The sequence below is a fragment of the Microcaecilia unicolor genome, chromosome 4 (assembly GCF_901765095.1).
Source record: "Microcaecilia unicolor chromosome 4, aMicUni1.1, whole genome shotgun sequence".
In the NCBI taxonomy this organism is placed as follows: domain Eukaryota; kingdom Metazoa; phylum Chordata; class Amphibia; order Gymnophiona; family Siphonopidae; genus Microcaecilia; species Microcaecilia unicolor.
Window position 1 is genome coordinate 246,090,512 of NC_044034.1, and position 21,491 is coordinate 246,112,002.

The window sequence follows — 21,491 nt, forward strand, 5'->3', positions numbered from 1 at the left end:
TAGAAACAGATACATCACACGCATATAGAAATACACAAATGACAACCTAGTTTTCAAAAACTTCCCATGCCCCTCCCCCAAACATAGGATAAGTAAAACATCGCATGGAGATGTCTCTGCCAACCTGCAATGCAAAAGTCTGATATTAAGCAGGCAGCTGCGCATCACATGTGGTAATGAGGTCCAAAAAGGTTCCCAAATGGAGCAAAAGACTTCCCCTTTTTTAGAATCTAGCGATTCCACTGACTGACTGGCGCTCCATCATGAGTAAAGATATCATATAAGAACGCCAGTGTGATAGTGTTGGAGATTCCTCGGACAGTCAGTAGTACAATATTGTTTTTTTACCCATAAGAGCATCCATTTGTAAAAATCCTTTATAGCCTTTCGGGGCCACAGATGTAATGTGGAAACGTGTGAACAAAAGAAGTGGATTATCCAGACAAGTGCAATTCTATGATCTAGTGATCAGAGTAAACATTAGGTTCCAAACTCTGTGTATTTTCAGGCAGTGCCAGAACATGTGTCCCAGTGAAGCTTCCCTTGAAGAGCATTTTGGACAACAAGATGAACAGGAAATTCCCACTCTGGGGGCTCTATTCACAGCAATACGTAATCTCCAAAACACTTCATAATTGTTTTCCCATAGCAACATATTCTGGATCCACACATGGAAAGCACTGATGTATTTCTCCAACCAAGGTCCTGTCAGGGGAATGCTCAAGTCCGCTGCCCATTGAGCTGTTAGTTTGTTATAGTCCATGCCCTCAATACGGGTTTTTAAATAGGCATGATGAAATCGCAAGGGTACTGCATGATGGGAGTCCAAGCTTAGAGCTTCCACTAGAGCATTTTGTACATTCAATCCCAGTGCTGTGCAAGGTAAGGAACTTATGTAGTGGTGAATTTGTAGGTTGGCAAAAGGATCTTTTGGTAAGTCAAATTCAGTGCATAAGGTTTCCAGCGAGGCCAAAGCAGCCTCTTCATTAAGTGCATGGAATAAGTAGACAAGCTCCCTAGATGTCCAAAGCTGAAAGGAAGTCGAAGTGGACCCAGGGGAAAAATTACCATTTCCCCAAATAGGGAGAAATGGAATAGCTGCTGCAGGAATGTTGAGTAATGTGCAGAGCCATTTCCATGTGTGGCGAGGTGCCATAGAGATTGGCTGGAAGACTGCATGCATGACAAAACTAAAATAAGGGGAAAAAAAGATCATCTCAGCCTCTGTGAAAGAACTCGCACTGCATTGAACAAATGGAAGTGCATGTCGTTCCCCTGATGAAGTCTGTTGAATGGTGAAACGGGTTCCCGTTAGGATCTTCCTTAAGCCACGTGGACATTTAAAGCTTCTGTTTGCATTGCATGAGAAAAGAGTTTCAATGATAAAAGACCTTATTTAAGTGGCAGTTTTGAAACTGGTAATACAAGATGTATAGAATTTAGGAGGTTTTTGGCCGATGATTGGTCTGAAGTTCAAGACGGTACAGTATTCAGAATGATTATGACTGCACATGCCTAAAGTTCTTGTCACTCTGTAGCTTTGTCTTGACTGCTGAGGCCTTTTTATCCTCCTACTTTTTTTTTTTTTCATTAAAAAAAAATTTATAACAAACTACAAAAAAATTATGATTTAATTTGAGTATATATTCTCCACTGTTTTTTGTTTAGTTGCGCTAATTTTGCGTGGAGGTTTTTTGTTTGGGTGTTCTTATGTAAGATACATGAGCATAATTTTCTAATTACGATGTCTCCCTTTTGGTAGTTCTCATAAGAGTTGAAATTTGTAACAGCATTGAAAGCTTCAACTCTGAAGGAAAAAAATTGTTCATGCAGTTTCACAATTTTTGCCGTGTATTTTCTTTGTGTACTTTTCATCTGGTAACAAGTTCTGATATGTAAAATTACTGATGGCTTTTTTTTTTTTGGCTTCATAACATTTATCTGTGTGGTATTTTCTTTTTGTTTTATTTCCTGTTTAGGGGGACATATGTGACTCCCGTTTCATAAAACATCTCTTCGAAACTGAGAAAATTGATATTGTGCTACATTTTGCTGCGCAGACTCATGTAGGTGAGCGTTGTTGCATGCTATTTTAAAATAATTAAAGAAGCATATGAAGCCCATAGGTTTGTCTATCTTAATTTGTAGTTTTATTATTTTTTTTTGCTTTTATTGGTGGCTTTTGTGTGATGCCATTACACTACTCTTTTTCTATATGAAATAAGTATCTTACTCCAGTCTGGCAAAGCAATGACCTTCCTGCAGTTGGCATTTCAGACTGTGTTCCACTGTTTGAGGCTCATACGTTGAGTCTGACACAAGGGCTGCTGGCACTCTCAATCCTCACCCTCTGTTTATTGCATCCCAGTGGCGAAGCTAAAAAAGAATTTTTTTTTTAGAGGAAGCAGGTTTCCCCCCCCCCCCCCCCCCCCCCCCCACTAGCATTAAAATAAAAAAATATCGTAGCTGGCAGGGGTACCAAGTGCCACAAGCTTAAGGGAATGGGACTTGATATACCGCCTTTCTGAGGTTTTTGTAACTACATTCAAAGCGGTTTACATATATTCAGGTACTTATTTTGTAACAGGGGCAATGGAGGATTAAGTGACTTGCCCAGAGTCACAAGGAGCTGCAGTGGGAATCAAACTCAGTTCCCCAGGATCAAAGTCTACTGCACTAACCACTAGGCTACTCCTACTTAAGGTTTCCCCTCCCTCTCTCCACTCCCTTCCCACTAAAATTAAAAGAAAAAAGTATCGTAGCCGGCGGGAGTCTCAAGTGCCACAAGCTGAAGCAATCCAGAGTCCGAATCAGTAGCGATGTGAAATTCACAGCGGCACTTTGACATTGATAGCATGTTGCATGCTGCCTGATGCGCGTTTCCCAGGACTGCCATCAGGATGTGCTCCTACATGAACTGAATATGCTTGCAGTCCTGGCATCAGCTGACTGCCGCGCTTCTTCACTTCCCAGCTGATTTCAGGTTCTGCTTTTGGCAGCTGGTGGGGCTTGGGAATACCAGTAACAGAAATGGTATTTTATTTATTTGGATTTTGCGCACACCTTTTTCAGTAGTAGCTCAAGGTGTGTTACATTCAGGTACACTGGGTATTTCTCTATGCCTGACTGCTTTGGGGGGGGAGGGGGGTGAAGTGAAAGAGGATGGGCCCAATCCCATCCGTGGCTGTGCCCCTTCTGTGTCCCTTGATTAGTCACTTGAATTGGTGACTTCTACAATTCTTTTGAAAATGCCTCCTGTTTTAGTCATTTCACTTCTTAAGCTCTCTCAGAGAGAGAGAGTGCTGCTGTGCCATTTATGAATTGGTTATGGTGCCCTACAGTGTAAATAATCTCAGTGCAGCATTTGCCACTGAAGGACCTCACAAGAAAGATGCACAGTCCAGCATAGCATACAGGAAAGACAGCAGATCTGAATAAAACTATTCAAAGGTTTAGAAGATCTCCCATAAAAGGACCCAACATAACCATGTTTTGCTTAATACTGGGCTTCCTCAGGGGTAACTAATAAATAAAATCCACAAATATAATAACTAGAGTAAAAAAAAAAACATCAAATCGTATCTGACATACAAAAATACATAAGAGGGATTACATACCTATTCAAAGATCAAAAATTATACTCCTTTCTTATGCACGCTAAAATGTAGAGCTAAAAACAAAATAGTCGGATCTTTTGTCATTGAACATGACAACATTGATCTAGTAAGATCAATGTTGTCATGTTCAATGATAAAAGATGTGATACTTTCTGTGGGATCTTCTCAGTCTAAATAAACATACATTTTATCGATTACGTGTGCTGTTTTTCCTGCACCTTGGATTTTCTGCAGATTCTGATTACCACTGCTGCTGTTCCTCACAGCATATGGCAGTAACAATAAGTATTGAACAGCTAAGTGTTGGTTTCTGTACTCAGTGTAAACTAGTCATTCTTTGACACAAAAGTTACTCTTCAGTTTCGATAGTAGCTTAATACTAGGTAATTTTCCACATTTACTTACAGCAAGGAAGTGCCACTGCTCAGAGTAATATGGTGGGTACCGCTGATATTGTGCTGGTTTCTCAACAAAAGTCTTGATGTTGCCGGGTGCAAGTTTGGAAACTGCCTTATGTTGGTGTTTTGGATATTACTACTGATTTAAAATAAAAAACAGAAGTGAAACCTCCCCTAAGAGGTAGAAACAATTTCCAATTTTTGTAAATGATATTCTAAGTACATAAGTATTGCCATACTGGGACAGACCGAAGGTCCATCAAGCCCAGCATCCTGTTTCCAACAGGGGTCAATCCAGATCACAAGTACCTTTGGTTGCTTGAAAGATGGTTTTTGCAAAGTAGGATAACCTTACTGACCTTACTTATGATAAGCAAATATGTTATGAAGAACTTTGCTTCTGTAATTTATTTATTTATTTATTTATTTGTTGCATTTGTATCCCACCTCTTTGCAGGCTCAAAGTGGCTTACAATACATCATGAATAGTGGAAGAATGTTAGTTAATAAATATTTAGTATTGCAGGGTTTTGGTCAGCATGATGATAATAAGACAGAATAATGTAGAATTTACTAGAATATGCTGCAATATGTTAGAATTTACTAGAATATGCTGACTCTGTACTTCCAATACTAGCCTATGAGAGAAAAGGGTATAAAAGGAGAATCATGGACAAAGGCAATCGGAGAGCTAATGTCAGAGGTCACGTTTGTGTCCCGGTTGCTGTCTCATGAGAATTAATTATATTACGTATTCTAATTGTATTCCTGATTGGTAAGTTTAATAAACAATTACTGATTATTCTCATATTACTATAGCCTTCTGTGTCTTTCTGTCTCTCCACCTGGTGGCGTTAGGACCATAATCCCTGGAGTCCTGGACATTCCAGGTTACAGGTAACTAGTACCTTTATATCTGGGAGAGGGCAGGAAGATAAACATTATTTTATAGACCTCTATCATATCTCCCCTCCAAGTTGAAGAGCCCTAGCCGCTATATCTTTTTTTGAGATGCAGTGACCAGAATTGCACACAATATTCAAGGTTTGATCGCACCATGGAGCAATACAAAGGCATTATAACATCTTCATTTTTGTTTTTCATTTCTTTCCTAATTATACCTAACATTCTATTTGCTCTCTTAGCCGCCACCACTGCACACTGAGCAGAGGGTTTCAGCGTATCATTAACGATGAAGTCTAGATCCCTTTTTTGGTCTGTGACGCCTTATGTGGAACCTTGCATTACATAGCTATAATTTGGGTTCCTCATGGGTTCCTCATTCTCACATGCATACTTTGCACTTGCTCATATTAAACGTCATCTGCCATTTGGATGCCCAGTCTCCTCGTCTCGTAAGGTCCTCTTGTAATTTTTCGCAATCCTCTTGCGATTTAACAACTTTGAATAACTTTGTATCATCAGCAAATTTAATTACCTCACTAAATTTAATTACCTCACTAGTTACTCCCATCTCTAGATCATTTATAAATATGTTAAAAAGCACAGCTGTTCTCAGTCCTTGGGGCACACCTATCCAGTCAGTCCTTCAATATATCCACAATGAATATGTGTGAGAGAGATTTACATGCCCTGCCTCTTTGGAATGCAAATCTCTCATGCATATTCATCGTGGGTATGCTGAAAATCTGACTGGCTAGGTGTACCCCGAGGGCTGGGTTAAGAATCGCGGCACTGAATTGTTCATGGTCTTTAGAACAATGACTGTATCATTGGAAATTAGCATTAAGAAAATGTAGATGTCTTTTACTCTTTTCAAGGTTGATTTGAATATTTTAGTACATGCCAGAGGATCGAATCAGTTTACAAAATTGGAGAGTTTATTTTACGCTGACATAGGGCAGTTATTTGTGTTTTTGAGTATTTCTCCCTTAATTGGACATTCTTTTGATATTCTTTATTAAAATGCATATCTGTTGGAGTGCTGTGAAGTTAAATGCTGATTCTGAAAATGTTAGGGCTATGAAAGTATCCCTTCCCTATCCAAAGTTGAAATGACTTCTCTGATTCGAAGTGACACTTTCTTTTTAAACTTTTGTTATATTCCAGACCTCTCATTCAAGCATTTCTTTGAGTTCATGTATGTGAACATTTATGGCACGCATATTCTAGTTGGTTCTGCCTATGAAGCCAAAGTGGAGAAGTTTGTTTACATCAGCACAGATGAAGTTTATGGGGGCAGTCTTGATGAGGTGAGCCACTGTCCTGCTCTTGGGTAGAAAGGGTAATAAGTCGTAGAGAAAGATGCAAGTATGAAGTTAAAAAAAAAAATGGCAGAAGACCCAAGGGAAAGTGGACACTTTAGGTAAAGTGATTTCCTGTTGAAAGTAACATGTGCATGATATGCAATTCACATTTCTTGGGATTGTGATTTTTTTTTTTTTTTAATTTATATTTGTAATTCTGTCTTGTTACTGTTTTGTTATAATCCACTCCAAGCTGCTGTTGTAATAAGTTTGAGAGCTCAGGCAGGAGCGAGACATAGTGTATTCTAGCTAAGCTTTACTCATTTCTAATTGCTTTCAGCACCACACAGTGTTTACCCTTCAGCAGAGACTTTGAGTAATATAAAATAATGCTGCAGGAGTTTAAGTGCCATATTAGAGGTAAACTGCTGTGAATTAAACTTATCGAATGCATCTTCTAATGAAAGTCTGAACTGTTTGGTAGAAAAGACCATCTGCTCACCCTACAGAAAGAGGTTGGACTTGCCAAATATTTCTCAGTGGGAGCTGTAATTGGCTCCTGGTATGTTTCTGGACTTTGATAGAGTTGTGTGTGAAAGGAACAACTCTTGTGAAAAGTAGATTATCCCATTTTATTTTTATTAAAAAATTTATATTCTGTTCTATCTACAAATTCTAGATGGATTACAGAATAAAATATATATAGTCATAAAACAAATGACAAAAACTTAAAAAAAAAAAAAAACATTAAAATGAGAGTAGTAGGTTTTATGTAAACGTTACTATTCCTTTTCCAGCACTTCAGATATCTTAGCTGAACTGGGAGTTGGCCTTTTCTTAAAATTATATTATCTTTCTTAAAGAAAAAAAGTGAGAGAGGATTATAAGCTGAATTAAGGAATGTAAGAGAAAATATGGAGGAGATAGGAAACAATAAATGTTTTAAACAAATATGTTGTTATTAAAAAGTCCTGCTAGTGATTAACTGTATTCTCATCTGGACCTCGCTGCCATTCTTCCCCTTCTGCCTCTGTACTAAAAGATGAAAGAGAAGTGTCAACGCCATCAAGTTGCAAGCAGTATGAGTTGTAAAAACTGGGGTTTCTATGGGAATGGGTCATAAGCAGTGTTGTATGTTTTTGTAGGATATGCAGTAGATGTGTATTTACATTGAATCTTGTTTCTATTTGGTAATACATTTGGCATGTATGTTTTATTAGGAATTTGATGAGTCTTCGCCCAAGCGGCCAACAAACCCATATGCATCATCTAAAGCAGCTGCTGAATGCTTTGTGCAGTCCTACTGGGAGAGATACAAGGTGAGTTTTTATACATGCTCTATAAGATACACTGAGGGTGTCTTTTACTAAAGATTAGCTCATAGCTATCATCGGACCCATTTTATCCCTATGGGTCCTGCTGCAGATAATGTGCAGTAATCTTTAATAAAAGACCCGAGTCTTGTATGCTTGGATAGCCTTATTTTCTTCCAATGCGCTAAAGCTAAGAAAGCTATATATGCTGTCATATTCGGGGAAAATGCAACCCCCGTCTGCAGGTTGTCAAAATAGCACAGCCTGGTTTTAATTTCAAAGGTGTGTTTTGCCCTTAGTATCAAATTGAACAGAGGCAGGATGTCAGGACTGACTATCGCTCCAGAAAGAAAATGTATGGCAAGAGTGAATAAGATTATATGTACTGTATGCATTTAGTTTGCTCATGTCTTTCCAATGGTAGTTCAAGGTGAATTACATTCAGGTATAGACCACAGGGAGCTATAGTGGAATTTGAACTCTAGTCTCTCTGGTTCACAGCCTGCTGCTCTAACCACTAGGCTATTCCTCCACTGCTACAAAGCATCTCTAATATAAATACTGCAACAAGACTATAAAACAGGTTTGTCCAAGATCAGTCCTCAAGGGCTGCAAACAGTCCAGGTTTTCAGGATATCCCTAATGTGTAGCGTGAGAGAGATTTGCATTCCCATTACATCCATTTTATGCAGGTATCACTCAAGTATATTTATTAGGGATATCGTGAACCTCAAGGATTGAACTTGGGCAAGCCTATTTTAAGGAAACCTAAAATGCTTATATGCAGAATTCTACAGTGCAACCTTTCAAGTACCGATGAAATTTGTGAAAGATTGTTTAATTTGCGATGCAAAAAGTTAGTCATTAACTTTCCATTGACAGACAGAGTTGCAGGTAGATCCAGCCAGAGCGGACCCTGGGTATCTGAAAGTAGGAAGCACTTTTCTTCAGCACTGCTGCCACCTCCACCACCTCCTGTGAGCACAAATTCTGCGGGAGGAGGCAGAAATGACAGTGCATAAAGGACATTCTATAACCAGGTGCCACAATTTAGACACCTGCTTTACGCAGGCTGTGAACTATTTTTGCTGTTACACACATAGAATACTAGCATAAGTTGGCAGTTACCTGCCTACATTTAATGCACCCACTTAAGCCATGTCAATAGCAGGTATAAATGTGCGGGCCTAAATGCAACATTTGCGCACATCCAAACAAGAAGGGGAAGGGGTCTTCATAACATCCACAAATAGTCAAGTAGCACCAACGAGGGTGGAAGTGAGTTCCAAATGACCAAGTCAAACGAGGAGTAAGAGCGTCCCAGAGTTTATTAGCCCCAAAATACTGCTACAAAGATCCTACACGGGCAGTGTTTTGGTTCCAAGCCTTATTAGCCCCAAAATACTGCTACAAAGATCCTACACGGGCAGTGTTTTGGTTCCAAGCCTTATTAGCCACAAAATAACTGATACAAAGACCCTACATGGACTGAATAGAGCTGGGCAAACTTGAGGCACCCCGGTCCTTGGCAGACCCCTGAAGAAGGCTTTGAGCCAAAACACGGCCCGTGTAGGGTTTTTGTATCCGTATTTTCTAGTTAATAAACTCTTGGACGCTCTTACTCCTTGTTTGCCTTGGTTATTTGGAAGTCTCCTCACTTCTACCCTCGTTAGTGACACTTGCGCACATAAGTTAAAGTATTCTGTAAGCTACATGTATAACTGGGAAATGCGCCCATGGCCCACATGTGCTTCCCCCCCCCCCCCCCCCCCCGTGAACATCCCCTTGCATTTACACACTAAGTCAATTGCACATTGAAGTTACAGAAAACTGCTGAACATGCACCTAGCACTTGCATACATAACTGCTAGTAATCTATAACTTGTGCTTGCAGTTGGGCCCTAAATTTAGGCGACCTGTTGTAGAATGATGGGGAAGGGTGTGCATTATACCTGCTTAATCCTCATCACCCTCTCTATTGTGGAAGATTGTCATATTACCACACTTAGCAAAAGAAGGGAGACTTGATGGGAAGAGAGGCGATTGGAAGAGGAAGTAAGAACGTGCAAAAAAACATTACACTGCATGCTAGTGTTGCACGATAAATTGTGCCACTGAGATGAAGGATTGGAAGGTACTTTTTAGATCTAGTTCTCAGTAGTGTTAGACCCTTTGATGGTGCATTTTGTTTTATGCAATGGGCCTTTTGATAACTTGTGGTAACGTCACTGATACACACTGTTTTAGTAAACGGGGGACCCAGAATGTTTCAGACCTCCATCTGTAGGATCCTTATCTGCTAAACGTTTGCCAGTTTTTTTTTTGGGGGGGGGGGGGGGGGTTTACTGCTCTGGCTTCTGCCTTCCAAAATAAACTGATATTTACCTAGGAAAAACAATTTGTTTTCCCCTGATTTTTCTCCTGCTTTTGTTCTTGGCTCAACAGTAATGTAATAGGGGCTCTCAAACCAAAAAATGGAAATTCAGGCTCTAATCAAAAAAGTAGAAGTGAACATAAGCACTGGCATGTTAAATCTGAAATATTAGCTAGGAGAATTTAAGGATTGACTTGTCAAACTTAAAACAAGTATAGCAAAACCAAGAAGCGTATGATAGATGAGTTGGATTATTAGGGGATAATAGGGACGCTCGGGAAGGATAAGTCTGTAGAAGATAAACTAATGGTAAAGAATGTGCATTGTCAGTGCGTTTTGTTTTTCTAGCAAAAAAGGTGCCGGCACTCAAATGCTAGTCCCCACCCTTCAAGGGTGGGGTGACCACTGAGGGACCCACCCCACAATAGCCAGGCCCCTTGCAACCAGTCACAAAATCTATGACAAGGCAGAATTGGTGTGTAGAGCCTAAACTCTTTTATTAAAATTTGGGGTACATGGGTCAATTTTAGCAGGCAATGGAAAAGGTGCCAGTATTCGGTACCCCCTCAAAAAGGCTCTGTGCATTGTTAACCTTGGAATAGAGAGTTGCATGGGGACAGAAATCCTACCCTCAAAGGGGCAATATATCCCAACAGAACACATTTCAGCAAAGCCAGAAGCTGCCGCCCCAAAACTCTCTCCATATAACGAATCACTCTTAGCCAAAATGCTTTGATTGCTGGGCAGGCCCAAATAGCATGATAAAGAGTACTTAAAGGGCCCTTGCATCTATCACACTGGGGCGAGTCTACATCGTCCATTTTGTGCAACCCCAACCTTAATGTATAGGCCATAAAAATCACTCTTCCCTGACATTCTCTGAGTTCTGCACTGCATGCCCTTTGCGGTATTTGACTCGAACATCTCACCAAAATTCTTGTTATAACCGAGCGAGAAGGCCAAGTTCCCTTTCGGAGCAAAGTTGCAATAATCTCTTGTGTAGCAATGAAATCGAGATAGCGTCATTCGAGGCAGTCTTGTAAAGCTCATGAAACTTGGTGGACACATCAACATCAAGAGAGGACTGGGGAAAAGTTGCTATATAGTGGGACACCTGTTTTATAAGCATATCTATCTGCCCATTGTATTGTGCCGAGAGCCAGCGACTCCAACGGCTTGATATTACCCCCTTGACCCAAAAAGTCTTGTATTGATTGAAGCCCTTTGTCTCCACAAACCAATAAACGTGGATTTTCTGACCCCGGGAGAAAAACTCCATTATCACGGATAGGTAATAATAAATTAATATAATTTTTAAATTTTTAATTTGTCCTCAAGAAGAGTATTCCCTGAAAGCCAACCTCACCCTTGCTTTCTCCCATGCCTAGGAAAATGTTCCGGAAAATGTAATTATAAACTGTTCTAAGTGCAGCATGCAGTATTCTCCCTGCTATAATCTTTCTTTAAACACAAAAGTATTTCAGTGCAATATGTTGTTCATCTTATATTAAGACAAATTCCTACTTTTTGAAGTTTCCAGTTATTATCACAAGAAGCAGTAATGTCTATGGACCACACCAGTACCCAGAAAAAGTAAGTGTGATTTGTAAGTTTTCTATTTGGTTGTAAAATGGGAAGCATGTTTATTGGTGGTGGTCAGCATGGTAATGATAAACATAGTATATACATGAATTATTCTTTTTAACATGCTAGCCCTCCCCCCTGAAGAGCCCTAGACACTTTAGCCTTTCCTCATAGGGAAGTCATCCCATTCTCTGTACCTTTTCTAATTCCACTATTTTTTATTTATTTGCAGCATTTGTATCCCCCATTTTCCCCACACACTAGCAGGCTCAATGTGGCTTACAAGACACCATATTGGTGAACGCCAAGTACGGCAGGTGTTTAACAAATACAATTAGAAATAGGATCAGGGAAGGTAGGGACAAGTGGGTAAAATAAGTGTCAAAGAAATAGCAATGTCCTTTGAATCAGTGCAGAGTCGAGCCAGCTAAGCAGAATCAGTAGGGTAGGCCTTGCAAAATAGATTTTGAGATTCAGTAACCAGAATAGCATACAATATTTGAGGTGCAGTGGCACCATGGAGAGATACAAAGACATTATAATGTCCTTGTTTTTATTTTCCATTCCTTTTCTAATAATACCTAACATTCTATTTGCTTTCTTAGCCGCTGCCGCCGCACACTGAGCAGAGAATAATGAAAAAAAAAGTGTGTCGTAATGCCTCTCTATTGCTCATGGTATGAGCACATCTTGATTACTGTGTGCAATCTGGTAACCACGTCTTTAAAAAAAAAAGATAGAAAAGGTACAGAGAAGGGCAGCCAAATGATTAAAGGGATGAACAACTCTCTCATATGGGGAAAGGCTAAAGGGGTTGGGTCTCATCAGCTTGGGAAAGAAATGGCTTAGGGACAATGTGATAAGAGGTCTATAAAATCCTGAATGTAATGGCATGTGTGACGAAACAGGGAATTTTCCTGCGTGAAAATTGTATAGCTATTGTTTATGATGTGCACTTCCTTTGGCCAGCAGGTGGTGACTCTTTTGCTTAAGTTGTTAACAGAACTGTCAGTTTCTTCTTCCTGCCAAAAGCTGTTAGCTTAAGTTGTGAGGTATTTTTTTAGTCGCAGATAAGGGAGTGGAAAGAGAAGGTTCTTTTTTTCCTGATACCCTGTGAACAATTAGACTTCATAACCTGTGAGCTGCTGTATCTTGTACCTGAATTCCCCAGGTACTATTTAGGTAATAGATAACTGAATTATAAAACGAAACATTTACCTGTTATTGCCTGTTACTTTTCTATCTGTTTTATATAGTTTACTGTTCACGTTCGTTATAGTTTATTAAATCTGCTGTCTTGGACTGACTGATTCCTGGTGGTTTGTGTTTTGGTCTGTGGGTGCTTTCTGGGAACTGTGGGACCCTTTGAGAGTGTGGCCCCAGTGTCCTAGAAATCACAGGGAAATAACTTGAGAGTGGGAGACTAGCCCAGAGGCAAGTGGGACCCAGTAGGCGGGTGGAAGGGTATGGTAGTGTAGAGCACAAGCGGCAGGTGCAGGCAGAGCTGAGCTGTGCTGGACAGACCCTTCAGATGGCCACACGCCCAGGCGAGTGGCTAGGCGTTTCATCACAGCATGGGTAAATGCAAATTGTTTAATCTTTCAAAGTTTAGGGGACACTCATGAAGTTACATAGTAATACTTTTAAAACATATAGGAGAAAATATTTTTTCGTTCAACACTTAGTTAAGCCCTGGAACTCTTTGCTGGAGCAAATGGTAAAAGCAATTTATGTAGCTGAGTTTAAAAAAGATTTGGTCAAATTCCTGGCAAAAAAGCCAATAAACCTTTATTAAGGTGGACCTGGGGAATGCTATTGCTTGTCTCTGGAGGTAAGTAGCATGAAATCTTGCTATATTTTGGGATTCTGCCAGGTAGTTATGACCTGGATTGGTCTCTGTTGGAGACAATATAGTGGGTTAGATGAACCTTTGGTCTGACTCAGTAGGGCAACCCTTATGTACATTGGTTTTCTTCTTAACTAGCTGAGTGAAAGCAGCAGGCATGAGTGGGTACTTAAACCTCTAGTTGCTGTCCCTTGTTCAGAGGTGTCCCCCCAAGAGTCTGTTTTGTCAGCATTGCTGTTTTAACGTTTGCCGCCGCTAAGTGAGATTATCCATGCATGTTCACCCTCACTTCTTTACTGATGATATCATGATTTATGCTCTTTATGACATCCAGGAGCATACATCCAGGTTCACCCATTGTTCCTGTTTTCAAGATGTTGTATCCTGGTTGCAGACTCGCGGGCTGTTAGTGAATTATAAAAATAATGGAAGCCCTGCAATTTTTTTTTTTTTTGGGGGGGGGGGCAATGCATCTCTCTCTCTCTCTCTCTCTCTCTCCTCCCCCCCCCCCAAAAAAAAAAAAATCTTTAGGGAGGTTCCTGTTTCGCCTGGGCTTCGTCGAGGGATCTGGATATATTGCAGATCTAATTAAATAAATAGCAAGTTAGTCCTTCAGTACTAGCAGAGGATATCATATACAATTGCTGCATCTTTCCCTGGCACTTACTCGTGTCCTTCTCACTCCGAATGCGGGTCGCAACTGTTCAACATGGCGGTCACGCTTTTTAACCACCATGTTGAACAGTTGCGACCCGCATTCGGAGTGAGAAGGACATGAGTAAGCACCAGGGAAAGATGCAGCAGTTGTATATGATATCCTCTGCTAGTACTGAAGGACTAACTTGCTGTTTATTTAATTAGATCTGCAATATATCCAGATCCCTCAACGAAGCCCAGGCGAAACAGGAACCTGTCGGGGTCCGGAGAAGGCACACAATATGCAGATAAGTGATTGCCCTTTAGAATAAGAATACCTTAAAAGAGTAGGATTGCGCTTTACAAAGGACATTGTTATAAATTTAAAAAATTTTAAAAATAAAAAAAGCAAAAAGTTGAATGTAAGGTAGACACAACATAAATGAAAAAAAGCTAGTTGTGTACCACTTCATTTTGATATTTAGGTGGTTGGGGGGTTTTGTCAGTGATTTGCATATAGTCACAAATGCTTAAAGATGTCCGAGTGAGGAGTAATAACTTGATGACGCAAGCACGATGACGACATGAGACTTTTCCCCCTCACCCTGAATGTGCAGTCTGTAGCGGATCATACAACGGCTGACTTGCACATTGTGATAAAGCTAGATACTTATTGGAAGTTTAAGCCCATTTTCTTTGAAGTAACGAACTGGACAATGCTGGCACATTTAGACTGACTCTGGACAGTTCTGCACAAAGGAAACCCTTCCCTCATTAATCGATACCTTCTCTGTGAAATAGTAATAATAAAAAAAGAGCATGTGCATTTTTATAATATATCACTGCATTCAACAAAGCAAAAGGAGCAAGTTCCCACATGCACCTTTTTTTTTTTTTTTGGTAGGAAAACTTTTTAAAATAATCCCAGGTACCAATGTAATTCATGTTTAATGTGGGATAAAATGCCATAAATAAGTAAATAGATAGATTGAAACTCTGAATGTTGAGCACCTGATCCTCATAACATATCTGCTTAGTGGCCCTTTACCAGGGGAAAAGAAATCTCTGCACGTTTACAATATCCTCCCCACCCCATAGAAACTCTGCATGTTGAGCACCTGATTCTCATAGCATAATGTCTGTTTAGTGGTCCTTTACCAGAAGAAAAAAAAATCTCTGCACGTTTTACTGTATCCTCCCCGCTCCTTCGGTCCCCTGAGCCACAGGGTGCCCTCCCGGCACATACCTGAAGCCACCCTGGTAGTCTAGTGGATTCTTTGCATCAGGAAAGGTCCCCAAGTCTTTCCTGCCCACTACCAGCGCTGACTCTCTTGCTGCCACATCTTCTTTAAAATGGCTGCTGAGACTTACAACGGAGGCCTCGTAAGACTTCAGCAGACTAAACAAGGTCCTGCAGTGCCTGCTAGAGGCTGTCTGTCAATGCTGTGTTACAAAGTTCAAGTTTTAAAACTAGGGGGAAAAGAGTATGGAGATTAGTTGATAAAGTTTGCTTTTTTATATTTTTATTCTGCCTATAACTAACCTACAATTCCTTCTTTAAACCCCAACCTTCAAGTTCCCAAAGCACAAGCAAAATAATGTTCACTTACCAGAGAAGTGTCTTCTCTCAGAACTTCTCAGAAAGAAAGTTCAATGGGACCTTTCCTCTTTATATAGTTTTGAATCTAAGGGGACTGCTTTAAACAGGCCCTTGCAAGCTAACTCAGTAATCAAGTTGCCCTTAGTAACCTCTGCAAATATTCTACTTCCTCAAACCTTAAGTAACACCTAATTGAGGTCAGTAGCAGTGCTACCTCTCCAGCTACCAAAGAACAGAAAATGTATTTTAGAACAAGATTTGAGCCTTTGTCTATCGTTTTAAAGTTCTTTGGCTGTTAAGTTTCTACCTCTAGAAAAAGTTTCAGTTCAAAAGTATGGGAAAAGTGTCTACCTCTAGAGAAAAATTCAGTTAAAACTATGGGGAAAGGGTTATACACTGTAGAAACTAGTTAATAATGCTTGCTTTTCTATCTGTTCTCCCCCTCCTCCCCCCCCCCCCCCCCCCCCCCCCCCCCGGCTATAGGCTATCTGTTAATGCTGTGGTACAAAGTTCACATTTTAAAACTAGGGGGAAAGGAGTATAGAGATTAGTTGATGTTTGCTTTTTTTATATTTTTATTCTGCCTATCGCTAACCTACAATTCCTCCTTTAAACCCCAACCTTAAAGTTCCCAAAGCACAAACAAAATAATGCTCACTTACCAGAGAAATGTCCTCTTCTCTCTGAACTTCTCAGATAGAAATTTCAATGGGACCTTTCCTCTTTATATAGATTTGAATCTAAGGGGACTGCTTCAAACAGGGCCTTTCAATGGGACCTGTCCTCTTTATATAGATTTGAATCTAAGGGGACTGTTTCAAACAGGGCCTTTCAAGCTAGCTCAGTAATCAGGTTGCCCTTAGTAACCTTTGTAGATATTCTTCCTTGAATCTTCTCAATGTGCGTAGAGTCCTCATTAGATATCCAGAAGTCATAAATGAGTTTTGCAAATCAGACAGACTGTGCTTTTTGGTAAACGGAGACTTGGTCTCATGGCTTCCAAGCCCACAATTCCTAGATGGCTGAAGGAGACTATTGCATCAGCTTATTTGCTTGCAGAGAAGCAGACTCCTTAGGCCTTGCCAGCGCATTCTACGAGGCATACAGCAATGTCCTGGGCAGAAACTACCTTAGTGTCTCTGGCGGATCTTTGCAAGGCAGCAACATGGTCGACGCAACATACCTTTTGCCCTGCTCTACAAGGTGTACATTACGGTGTGCTTGGAAGCCAGTTTTGGGGCTTCGGTCCTCAAGGCGGTGGTGACACCCGGATCTCACCCACTCTGGGCATTGCTTTTATACATCCCACAGGTTTTGGAATAGTGGGAAGGACTTATGGAAAGAAAATTATCAGGTAAGACCTAATTTCTCCTTTCAACATGACAATATCTATTTAGCGGCAGGGAGGAGATGTTTGTGAGAGAAAGCTGTTTTATTTAAAATACCCTCCCTCAGAATTCTTTTAGCACATCGTAATGTCCACCTTGTAGAGCATGGCAAAAGGTATGTTGCGTCGACCATGTTGCTGCCTTGCAAAGATCCGCCAGAGACACTTAAGGTAGTTTCTGCCCAGGACATTGCTGTATGCCTCGTAGAATGCGCTGGCAAGGAAATTTGCTTTTTATAGGGGGTAGTGGAAGATCTAGAATAATCTGTCCTTTAACAATTTAATTATGGGCAAGTTTCTCATAGTAGCAAAAGTGCCAGTTATCAATATGCCCATATATAATGTGTGAATGTTTAGTTTGAGGTGCACATGTGGAACCCTTGAGCTTTGTATCGGGAAGCAGCAGGAGACTAGGAGCAATGATTGCTCTCCGTGTGGCTCAGTTGAGCTATGAGGAGCCCAGGCTCTGCCACCTGAAGAGTAGTTGATAGACAGGGTTAGAGGGAGACCCGAGTGCAGGAGAGGGAGAATAATGGAGTAAGGAAAGAAGGGAAGGTGCATGCTGTATCTCTCTCTCTCCCCTCCCTCCCTCCCTCCCCCCCAATACACAAATGTGCATCCATACATGCACACGTCTCTTACATGCACGCCAACCCAGACCTCACAGACTTCTCCCTACTTTGTTTTTCACTGTGTGGAGGCCACCTCCCATGACTTCTCCTTAGATGCTTTGAAGAGATGTGCTTGAAACATGCTGTTAGCATACACTTTCCAAGTTGTTTGAGCCTCTCTTCAAATATGGATGAATTCAAGTTCACTGAATCAGCTTTAATAATAGAAGGGAGACTGATGAATTGTTACCATGTTTAGATTACTGTAAATATTTGTAATGTACAGTAGGCTTTGTATCCATTCCATATGTGTACAATTATTGAAAAAATATTTTCCAGAAACTTGCCACTAATTTTTTTTTTTTTTGAGATTCCTATTGAACAATATAGACTGATTTTTTTATTTTCCCTAAAGCCTATATGAATGAATAGAAGTCATTAACAGCTCTTAATGAATCTGCTTTTCAGATAACAAAAATGTCTTAAACAAGGGCATTATGTGTAGGTCCCACCTTTCTTTGCTAATATTTTCAGAGTGTAACCAATATCGGTTTTAAGGGTGCATCTGACCTGTGGCCTTGTGGAAAATATAGTCACATTTTTCTTACATAAATAAAAACAAGTATTTGTATTTTTTTAAGGTGATTCCAAAGTTTATTTCTTTGTTGCAGCATAACAGAAAATGGTAAGTAGCAGTCTTCTTTCTCCCTTTAGGGGAGGGGGGAAGGATGGGGTGGATTTGCTCTGTATCATTGTTGCGGTATTTGTACTAACAGGTAGATATATAATGGTTGGAGGCATAGGCGCCAACTCCGTGGGTGTTGTGGGTCCTCGAGCACCCCCAATATTTCACCCACCGGAAGTTCATTCCCTCCCTCCGAGTTCCAGGGTCGTCGTCCCTCCCTTCCTCCCTCCCTTCGAGTGTGTCTAATTTTAAGCAACAGTTGCTAAATCTATTTTTTTTAAAAACCCAGAAAGCTCCTCTGATTTAATGTTTTTTTTATCCTTGTAACGAAGAGGGGATGGTGTTAGCATGCCCCTAATGAAACTGCTATTACGCTTTTGTTGAACTAGTTGAGAGTCACATATAACAGCGGTTCCCAGACCTGGTGCTGGAGACACCCCTGCCAGTCAGGTTTTCAGGATACCCACAATGAATATTCATGAGAGAGATTTGCATGTTCTGTCTCCACTGTATGCAAATCTATCTCGTGAATATTCTTTGTGGGTATCCTGAAAACCTGACTGGCTGGGGTACCTCCACGATCAGGTTTGAGAACTACTGCCATATAGGTTATATCCTGATTTTCTAGCTGGTAATGTCAGGGTTTGATGCCGTTAACCTTCTGTCTCCACTGCCAGGATTCTGCTCCTTGAACTAAGAGTATCTTACGGAATAAATTGGAGAGCCTTGTCTGCTTTAGCCCTCTGAACTTTCTCCTCATAGCCTCACACTGGTATCCCCATCCTCCTTGCTGTATGGGATGACCATAAGACCTAGAACTCGTATTTAGATTCTCTGCTATTACTATGCTATCCCTCTGAGACTAACCTTCTCATTCCTTCTAGCTGTATTTCATATCTCTCTTAGTAATGTTGTTAGCTGCTGAGTTGGTTCACTGACCAGCATTATATTACACTAGTGGAACCCAGCCCGTTTCCTCAACAATGAAATGGGCTGTAGGAAGGCTCTCTTCTAAGTGATTTTTTTTCTCTCCCCTGCCCTCCCCTCCATGTACAGCAATTCTTCTATCCCATCCCCTCCCCTCCATGTCCATCGATTCTCCTCTTCCCTGCCCTGCCCTCCCCTCGATGTACCACGATTCTCTCTTCCTTTGTATCTCATCATTTTCTGGTTGGCCTGGCTGGCTTCCCTTCCGTTGGTAACATCCTGACGTCAGCTCGCCTACAGCGTTCCCTTCCCTGTCACTGTTCCTCCCTCTGATGTCATTACGTTTTGACGCGAGGGCGGGGCAGTGAGGGGGAATGGAATGCTGGAGGCTGGCTGACGTCATGAGATGTTACGAACCCAGGCAGCCAGACAGCGATGGAACGCTGGAGGTGCAAATTATTATATAGGACATGAATAAAACTTGAAACTGCAAGTCAGCCTGTGGAGTTGGGGGCACAGCAAGACTCTTGAGCATAGATTAACTTAGTCCCTGTGCTCATTGCAGTCTGATATGCTTTTGTTAGAGCAAAGATTTTGTAGAGTAGAGATGGAGGGAAGCAAAGATTTAGAGAACCATAGAGGAGAGGGGAGGAGTGGCATGACACAGATAACTGAAAACTATTGTTGGACCCTTTGCCTCATAAAAATACATTTTTTGGGATTTTTGCATATTTTTCTTACTCCTTGTGATTAAATTACTGAATTGATCGCTCTAAGGGCCCTGTTTACTAAGCCGCGATGTAGGCATGCTAACTTTTTAGTACATGCTAATGCTAGAGACACTCATTTATTTCTATGGGTGTCTCTAGCGTTAGTGCACACTAAAAAGCGTGCCTACAGATTAGTTTAGTAAACAGAGCCCAAAAATGTATGGATTATAACAGCAGTGACAGGCAAACCATAAATCCTCTAGAATGATTGGCATTTATCTTTTTGTCCATCCACTTGCAGCTGCATACATGGTTCTGGTCTCCAGAGAAGAAACTTCCTTTATGCCACAGATGTGGTAGATGCGGTCCTCATGATTCTCAAAGAAGGAAAGCCTGGAGAAATCTATAATATTGGAACAAATTTTGAAATGTCTATTGCACAGTTGGCCAAAGAACTGGTCCAGCTGGTAAGTTTTTTTTTTTTTTTATTCTTTGCATAAGTTTATGCAGTACATACTGTTTTAGGGGGTGACCTTTTTTTATAAAGCATTTTTTTTTTCATGTAAAGCATGTTTTATGTGCAGCAAATGGCTATTATGTATACAATTTTTTATCTACCCATGTATAAAAACATATGCTGGCAAGCCGCATGTAACCATTCGAAGAAGCAGTTTTGACTGGGACTGATATTGTGATTTTTGTTCCATTTCAGTCTAACGTACTAAAATACTTGTCTTCATATTTATCCTTTAGAAAGATTTTGAGAATATTTTTATACGAAAATTTAACATGGTTTAATTGTGGAGACTGTATTCCTTTTAAATGTATTTTTGTATTGCGAGAGTTTGTTTGTTAACCGCTACAAGCGGAAGAAAATATCATTGTCTTAGGGCAGTCACATAATGGTTAACTAAAATTCCTCTTCATTCTGCTAGACCAGACTATACCTATGAGATATATCAGTTCTCCTCCCCACCCCCCACCCCCATGAGCAGATGGAGGCAGAAAGTTAAAAGATTCTGAGACTATCAGTATAATAGGTAGTGCAGCCAGGAACATTCCAGTATTCTCTGCCTCCCAGCAGGTAGGCTGGTGCAGCTCTTTCTCTCATTCCCAGCTTTTGGGCCAGACTCCCCAAGCTTTGATCTACAGCCCTTGGCTCTGTGGTTGAAATTTTACCAGGGGACTCCCTCCCAGGATCTAAGCCACAGCTAGACCACTGGTGAAGTAGAGGAGGACAGTTAGTTCCTCCTCAGCAGCCCAGATCCTCAGCACACAAGCCTTTGCTGTGTCTCCTGCAAGCTGTGTTTGGCAAAGAGAAGCCGTCCATATCCGCAGCAGCCAGTATCTAAGGGCAGCCAGGGCCCTAAGCCAAATATCCCTGCAACCTCAGAGACTGTCAGCAAACCCTCCAGTGTTCCCCAAATACCTAAAGACTTTAGGCATGAGCACCTTTGTTATCAGTGTGGGCATACAGGATATTTCAAAGCAGCTTGCCCAGATAACCCCAAGCCTGTACTAAAGAGCATTCCAGTTTCTGCACCAAGGCTAGCGGATTTCATGGGTGGCTCCAGTACCACAAAGGAGACCCACACA

The 21,491-nt window shown here is 40.9% G+C and overlaps 1 protein-coding gene across 1 annotated transcript in view; it reads left to right on the forward strand.

Annotated features, from left to right (window-relative positions):
- TGDS (TDP-glucose 4,6-dehydratase) overlaps nt 1-21,491 on the forward strand; it is a 44,956-nt gene that overhangs the window by 8,741 nt on the left and 14,724 nt on the right. The window contains exons 4-9 of the mRNA XM_030201380.1: nt 1,980-2,070; nt 6,086-6,228; nt 7,443-7,541; nt 11,443-11,502; nt 18,215-18,258; nt 20,197-20,362. Of these exons, the coding sequence (XP_030057240.1) occupies nt 1,980-2,070; nt 6,086-6,228; nt 7,443-7,541; nt 11,443-11,502; nt 18,215-18,258; nt 20,197-20,362 (603 nt within the window). The remainder of the gene's footprint in view (nt 1-1,979; nt 2,071-6,085; nt 6,229-7,442; nt 7,542-11,442; nt 11,503-18,214; nt 18,259-20,196; nt 20,363-21,491) is intronic.